The sequence below is a fragment of the Neolamprologus brichardi genome, chromosome 19 (assembly GCF_056152115.1).
Source record: "Neolamprologus brichardi isolate AB-2024 chromosome 19, ASM5615211v1, whole genome shotgun sequence".
Lineage (NCBI taxonomy): Eukaryota > Metazoa > Chordata > Actinopteri > Cichliformes > Cichlidae > Neolamprologus > Neolamprologus brichardi.
This window is the reverse complement of record NC_142122.1, coordinates 5602615-5610611: the sequence shown is the minus strand read 5'-3', so window position 1 is coordinate 5610611 and position 7997 is coordinate 5602615. Positions and strand designations below refer to the sequence as shown.

At 39.9% G+C, this 7997-nt stretch overlaps 1 protein-coding gene across 1 annotated transcript; it reads right to left on the bottom strand.

Moving 5' to 3' along the window:
• Window positions 1-768: 768 nt before the first annotated feature.
• ppp2r3c (protein phosphatase 2, regulatory subunit B'', gamma) lies at window positions 769-7774 on the bottom strand. The gene is made up of 13 exons (XM_006799355.2): window positions 7596-7774; window positions 7331-7455; window positions 6969-7073; window positions 6766-6878; window positions 5348-5445; window positions 4917-4987; window positions 4685-4817; window positions 3615-3670; window positions 3396-3471; window positions 2818-2954; window positions 1866-2003; window positions 1693-1752; window positions 769-1614 (listed from the first exon to the last, which is right to left on the bottom strand). Exons 1-13 carry the CDS (start codon window positions 7660-7662, stop codon window positions 1405-1407), a joined length of 1389 nt encoding a protein of 462 aa, XP_006799418.1. The 5' UTR covers window positions 7663-7774; the 3' UTR covers window positions 769-1404.
• Between the last annotated feature and the right edge of the window lie 223 nt (window positions 7775-7997).

Sequence of the window (7997 nt, the reverse complement as noted above, 5' to 3'; positions counted from 1 at the left end):
GTGTAAATAAAATCTTTAAATAATCAAAAGGGTGTTTTGTTTTGTTTTTAAAATTGTACCGTGTGACTTATTTCTTCTTTTATAGACAGTGCTGTGAAAAACTATCCCTGTGCCTGTGTGAAAAAGTAATTGTCACCTAAACCTGATCACTAGTTCTGCCACTCTTGGCAAGTACTGCAATCAAGTGTTTGAGTAACTGGCATTTCAGACACATTGGAAGGTTTTTAAACAGCCTGTTTAAGGTAATCTCTAATAATCTCATTCTTATTTAAACCCAGATTATGATTGGGTCACTCCATAATTCTTATTTTGGGTTTTTGAGACAGTCAGAGGTGGGCTTGCTGGTCTGTTTCAGATCACTGTCATGCCACATAATCTAAGTGCGCTTGAGCTTCAGAGCATGAACTGATGGCTGAGCATTCAAGATGTTCTTGTTTCATCAATTACAGCAAACCAGATGTAACAGGACTGTAAAAGTTCTTTTGTCTTGGCCGTCCACAGAAGATTTTCCCGAAAGTCATACTTCATTTTGTCAGACAGGTTATATTTGTCAAATTAACAGGTAATTTGTAATCTGTAATCAGGCCTGGGTGTGGCGAATAACATTGAACTCAGCTTTGAAAAGAAATTTGATTAATTCATGATTAACATCACAACAAATATGCAGCAACTGTGTGATGCTGTCATGTCAGCATGGAATGTTTCCAGCATCTTGTTGAATCTACGCCACAGAGAATTACGGCAGTTCTGAAGGGAAAAGGCGTCCAGTTATCATTTCATGTTTAATTTTACAAAAATTTACAAAAACATTAAATTATGATTTTCTTTAGAACTAAAGTAGAAATTTAAAGGAGCATTTTTCACAAAACGTACAAAGGAAATCCAGTAAAAACAAAAAAAGAGCCCACATGTAAATCAGAGGGAGTTACTACGAAGCTAATTTAATGAGCCAGCGGGTCTTTTTAACGGAGGATGCCAAAATTAAATGTAAACAAGCTACTCGATGTAAATTAACTGTCAATTAAAGAGAACAAATTATTACCAGGTGTTAGTAAAGCTGTGCTTATTTACCATTATATAATATTTCCTTTTGATTTTTGATTTTTAAAATTTACTCCAATTTTATTCCCATTTGAACATTTTAAATTTTGTGAGGAAGAAGAAGCAGCAGCTTCCTCACAGGACCAGATGAAGAAAGCTATATTGAATTACCTTCGTAGTAAACCCACCTAGATTTCACAGGTAGGAACAAAGATCAGTATTTGCACGTTCCTCCTTTTTCCTTCAGAGTCTTCCAGCCTTCGAGGCCTTCACATGTGTGCGAGTGAGAAGGGTCAACGTCAACCTGGCATTTTTTGGGAGTAAAACATGAAATTCTCTTTACGTTTCAACCCCGAAACATCTTCATGTATCGTCAAAGTCAGCCATGCTGCTCCCGCCAACCCCGCCGCTGTCACTGTCGTTGGCGACCAGCACTTCTCTGTTCTCATAGGTCCAGAAACCGTTGAGGTCAATCAGGATGCTGACCACTGTGTCGCCCTGACAGCTGTTCACCAGGTCCTGCAGTGTGATCTTGAAGGGGTCTTTAGGCTTCACCATGTCAAAGATCTCATCCTGAAGAGAGAATTAAATGCTCAAAAACATCGCCCACAGCCATTATGGCCACATAAGGTGCTGTTTGTCTGTGATTACCTTTACATCTTGGAAGGAGACCGGCTCCTGTCCGTGCAGCTTGATCTGTTCCTGAATGGCCTGAAGAGAAAAAAAAAATGCTGAAAAATGATCAAGAAAGACTGAATGAAAAAAAACAAACTGCTGAATCAATCCTTTTGATTTTGTTTCACGGAAGCGTGTGCAGCCGATACCCTAAAGAAGTAGTTGAGGGAGAAGACGTTGAGGTGTCCTTGATTCTCCATGTCCAAAAGTTTAAAGATGTACTGTAAAGCCGCTGGCTCCTTCCTGTTCTCCAGAGCCAAAACAAAGTCTAAATAGGTCTTATAGTCCTGGAAAAGGGAAACATTCAAGTCAGACAAATATTGAAATATTTAAACCACAGGAATGATGTTTTGGGAAGTAACACGTTGGTTTTTGGAGCCATATTTGGACAAGAGGGTGGAGTGAAGTTATGAGCTACTGCTTAGCCAGTCTGGTTAGATATTTGCTGATTAGTGCTAAATAACAAACTAATAAAATACTTGGATAGTCTGTTAATACAGTAAACTGCACAGTGAGGCAAATTATTCGTCAGTGCATTTAAAATGCTTCAAAAAGGAACCACAACACAAAATAGGTCCAGTTCAGTAACGAGAGCCAAAGAATAAAAACAGCATGTGAATAAGCCCAGCTTCAATTTGATGCAGTGAATCTTCAGCTCTATAACAACTGAGGTAATGAGGAAAAGAGGTACAATCTTCATAAGCAAAGGTTCGATAAACACCACCTAGTTTCATTTGCACTTTGTGCTGAATTTCTGGGAAAACAGCTTTAATTGAGTCTCAAAGTTTTAAAGTGTTAATCATCCCTGTAAAGTATTTAAAGACCTATAGAGGCTGTAAATATGCTTATTTCTAATGTAAAGTTAGGCATTTAAACATGGGAGCCATGGCCAGTATAGTAGATTTATAGCGACCGCTTTTAGACGTGCGTGTGTGTTAGCTGCCCGAGGAGATCACACAGAGTTCACTCAGTCAGCAGCTCAGGATTAAATCTGTTTGCTTGAAGATGTGTGAGAAAGTCCTCACAGTCACCTGATCTCACCACCAAAAACATCTCTGCCACAGCAGTCAATACTCCAGCGGTTAATGTTATGGACCGTACCATTTCACCCTCGTAGGTAAGGCACTCCTGAAAGACTCTATCCAAAAACACAGAGGTGAGCGTGGCCGTGCCGTAACGTGAAAGCTCCTCTTTGCTCAACATGCCGTTGTGGTCTTTATCCAGGTTCAGGTACTGGCCTGCACAATTTAAAAACACAGATGTAAGCAACAGTACAGGGCACTGATACACAGACACATGCCACACAGAGCACTCTAACTTCACTGACCCAAATGCATGTGTAATGGACCTTCCATGACCTTCCAAGCTATATAGTTTATGTCTTCCATATTTCCAACTATATCCATAATCACATACTGTGTATGCTACCATTGTATATAGTGTATTATCTTACTTTTTTTCATTGATTGTACTTATTTGTATTTTTGTATTTCCTTCATATATCTGTACCTGAGCTGAGGTGACGCAAAAATTTCCCCGTTGTGGGATCAATAAAGTCTTATCTTATCTTATTTTATCTTATCTTAAAATTGGGCCTTTCACCAACATTCCTCTAAATACAGAGGAATACCATTACAATCGGTATCCTGCTGTGCAGATGTGTCCAGATGTTATCTCACCATAGACTCGGAGAGCCGACGGGGCCGAGAACCAGTTGGAGTCCTGACTCTCCTTAGACAACTCCTCGTCTCTCAGCTGGTGACAGAGAAAGGAGAAAAAGGATGACATCAATAAGAGGAAGAGTTGCTTAGGGTTCAATGTGAACATCCTATTGTTATTGGCATCCTGTAACAGACTGTGTGTGATCAATCAAGGAAAAATAAATAAATAAAAAATACCTCCAATAAGTCATCCAGAAAACTGCAGGCCAGGATGTCTTGGATTTTAATCTTTCCTGGAGAAAAGTAAGATAACTTAAAACAAAACAACAACAAAAAACCCACCAAACCAATAAACCAACACAAAAAAGCCACAAATATTATGTGCGATAACCAAAATCAACCTTTTCTACACTAACACAACCTAAACACAGGAAACATGGCAAATAGCTCCATATAAAGATCAAAATGATTATTTTTCCTTATATCTTGCCTATTGTAATTATTATTGTAATAACTGCAAAGCTGTAGTTAGTTAGTCCTTACAGTGACCATCAGGCTCTGGTTTCAGAAATCAGGATTAACAAATTTTTACTTTAAACTGAGATTAAACTTCAGCTGATCTTATATAATTAATGAGCTGTAAGATGACTGGTATAAAATAAAAATGCCATCTGTGACAGGCATTTTCTTCTCAATGTGACTGTGACAGTGACCCCACCCTGACAAATGACAGATCACAGACTTTTACATACCTAAAGCATCACACAGGGCAGTTTTAATTAAACACTGGTTTTTACAGTAATGTAAGGCAAATGTTTCAGTGCAGGGAAACTGACTGCAAACCTAACGGCTGCGTTACAGCAGCCTACAGATTTTATTCTGAGGAGATAATAATATTTTCTTTTCTTGTACAGATGACAGATTGATTATAAATGTTAAACAAAAGACATTAATCACTGATGCATAAATGGAGGAAATGAGTCAACTGCTGCAGATACAGCTGGAGGGGAGGAGGCAGAAAGAAAACCTGCCAAGCAAGCAGGTTAGGCTCAGAGAGTTACTCAGAGTTAAATCCAGAGTTTTCCTTATTTCAGGTTTAGCAAACCAACTCTGTCTCGCTCTATAATCTTTCAGCACTTGTCCTGGTTCATGCAAGTGTCTGTTATATGTCATATGTAGCACCATGGTCTTGGAGGAATGTTGTCTTGCTTGTGTACTGTACCATTGCACATGGCTGAAATGACAATAAAGCCACTTGACTTGACTTGCATGGTAATATGCCACGTTCTTATGGGGTTTACTCTCACCTGTTCGGAGTGGGTCGAGGAAGAAGAAGAACTTGCGGACAGCGGTGCAGACGTAGAAGGAGTAGAAGGACTTCTCCAAGCCGTCCAGCTGAGGCAGAGTGGGGATCAGCTCCAGGATGTAATTTTCTAGATCCTACAAAGAATGAGAAGAATTACCATTTTGCTGCATTTATATTTTCACTTGAGATAAAACGGTTTGGTTTTGTTTTAAAGTCACTTGAGCTGAACTTACCGACTCTCTGAGGTACCCCTGTCCAGCCACATCATACAGACTCAGGCCTATCCGGGTCTGATGCAGCCACACTGGATGTAGATGAGAAGGAACAGAAAACAGAAGGGTAAGTCAAAACTTTTTAATTTGCAATATTATTGTAGTATTTCTGAGCCTGCAACAGGATAGTTACAGTGGTAAAAAACACAAAAGAAACAATCTAAACCTAAAATCTTTTTTTTTTCCCTTTCAGGAACTTAAAGCATAGTTATAATAGCAAATTTGCACCAATTTATTTTCTATGGCACAGAGTAACAGAAACAAACATTAGTACTATGGATGTTTGATTGCATTTTGGGTCATATCCTCATCTGCGATAGGTGGTTGGTGAAAAGAATTTATATTGTTTAGGAGGCTCTGTAGAGACAAAGCAGAGGAAAAAAGGTCCAAACCTTTCCTCATGACATAGTTGAAGAACTGCATGATGGAGATCCGCCCGTAAGGGTCACTGTGCAGCAGCTTGGCGAAAACTCTGGCTGTGAAGAATTTTCTGAAAGTAAGAAAGAAAAGAAAACAATTAAAACTTTACTTAAACATTAATGGCTTCACGTTGTTACGTGCCAAGAGGTGTGGCTTTGCTTTTGTGTTCTAGTTATCTTTCAGGTGTCAAGCCTCCACCTAATGGCCAGTTCGAAGTTGATTGGCATGTGTCCATTGGCTGGTCTGGGCCCAGTTGGCCAATCACATGCCGAGGATTACTACAAATGAGCAGCTCCCTGGCCAGCTGGTGGCTGCTGGCTTCTGCTATGACAAACATTTGTGAACAGGCTTCTTTGTATTATGTGTGGTGGGAGGCTGGACAGGTAAGCTGGGGTACCCTATACACTGGTTGCAGGTTTTAAACTGTTAGACACACTAGGTTATGCGGTTGATGCCACTTTTGTATGTTTTCACTGACCTTTTGTCGAGCAGCTAGGTAGGCCTTTTGTTTTGCATTTTTTCTTTTAGTTAGGCCCTGGGAGCTCTCAACCTCTTTTTGTTTTATTACTTTCTTTGATTTGGCTCAACTGCCCAGTCCTCCTCCCCCACCTTTTTTCTTATAGATTCCAATAAATCCTGCCTGATTCTTAACTGTCCTGTTTTCCTCCTCCTTCATTGATTGTGGTTGTCCGGTGTTGCTGTCTCCTTCCTGCCTTTGCCACCACCATGGTGGGGGGTGGGGGGACGTAACCACGTCAATCTGTTTTCGCTTAACACAATCTTTCTGCTTCAGGCTCTGAGCGCGCTCACATTAAAGGTCACTCTTCCTTCGAAAGAGTCCCGTATTCTTATTTTTCATCACAAATTTTCCCAAGTTCAGTCATTTGGATGCCTGCTGCCTTCGTTAGATGAGGTAGCTGTTTCTCAAGGACCAATTACCCATGGACACCGTGATAGACATAATGTAGCACCAAAAGTTGATAGGGCAGACATTTAAATGAAACAGTGATTGGATTAGGTTATCAAGATTGACCAAAGTGGCTGATGCAAACCCTGGAGGGACACCTACATGGGTTTTGGGCCTGATAAATACCTGGAGGGTCAGTGATTGTTTACATGTATTAGCTCTAGAATTGCCTAATAATACATGCGCAATCAAAAGAAACCATAACTGCGTGCACTTAGACCCACATGACTTAAACTTTGACGGGAGCATAGACTACTAACTAAATTTCCCATAGGTGTTTTGATATGCTGGTGATCAAGCCTAAGGGAAATGCTTTTTACTGATTTAACATCCTCTGTGATCAATATCTAACAATTAGACTGAATAAGTCCAGCAGTGTAATACAGACTTAAATGAATTTTAGGGTTGAGAACTATCACTCACTTGCACTTGCTCCCAGCCTTTTCCCCCACCTCCAGGTACGCTTCATAGTTAATCATGGCCTCTTCTCCAGTCAGTGGAGGCACCTGGTGCTTATCGAGCAGAAACCACAAATTCTGCAGAAAATAAAAGGAAACATGAGAAAAAACAAAGTTTGTGTTGCTTTACCTGCAGAAGAAGCAATGATATATTTGTGTGCATTTTACCTGCAGTTCCTCATTATCAAGCAGCTCTCTGCTCTTCCTCTGGAGAAAGACAGCTCTGGATTCCTCTCTTAATTTCTGAAGCAATACTTCATCTTCTGCTGGCAGCTGCAGAAAAAAAAACAACATCTAGTGGTCATGTCCAAGCAACTACGCACAAGTTAAATGATTAGCATCACACTTTCCTCTCTTACCACTAATTAAATGATTAAATTGAGTGGATGTAAAGGTCTGAATACAACTGTGTGTGAACTGTAACGTTTGCTTCTGGATGGCGTATGTAGACATTGGAAAGAAAATAGTTCCAAAACTAAGGTTTTTGTTTGACTTTTACAGATTTCATATGTATTGAACTGATTTCATACCCTGTAGTAGAACCGTGGGATGGTCTTGTAGGAGTTGCCGCTGTTACTTCCTCCTTTCCACTCGGTGTAATATTTGGAGAAAAGCTCAGTTTCTTCTGATTTATTTTCCTCTTCGCTCTTCTCGTCTTTGCCGGAGAAAAACATAATATAAAAACCAACTTAAATATTAACTATCCGGCAAAATAACACTCCTATTAGTTAACTGATTACAAATCGATAGTGTACATTCAAGTTAGCCAGCTAAACACAGTTTACATTGTTTTACCTCTTTTGGAGTTTGCTAACCTCCTCTTAAGAATATCCGCCCAGTTAGGCCGTTGTTCGGTAGCCATCTCTGCTCCGGAGACAAGCTAACAGTGAGATTTCTTCATTTTAATAACGAATCTCCACTTGTAGTAAAAAATAGCCGTGCTACCCAAACAACATCAAGCTAATAGCTGTAAAGGGAACTTTTTTCCGGTCGGTGCTTTTCAAAATAAAAGAGTAACGAGAAAGAAATTAATTTCCACCTCTTCAACCTGCTCCCTGTTAGTCCACACAGAGTCTACTGCCTGACTTCAACCCGTTCATCGCCATCGCAAACAAGGAGAGACTCAATACTTATCCCGATTTAATCCCATATCTCCACAGTATGGCTCATTATCACTAACTCTATCACTCTGCATTT

Coding starts and splice junctions, on each gene's coding strand:
- ppp2r3c (XM_006799355.2), bottom strand. CDS start 7,662: ATGGCTACCGAACAACGGCCTAACTGGGCGGATATTCTTAAGAGGAGG. Junction 4,818..4,916: donor AGGGGTACCTCAGAGAGTCG/GTAAGTTCAGCT, acceptor CATTCTTTGTAG/GATCTAGAAAATTACATCCT. Junction 1,615..1,692: donor TCTCCTTCCAAGATGTAAAG/GTAATCACAGAC, acceptor TTCTCTCTTCAG/GATGAGATCTTTGACATGGT.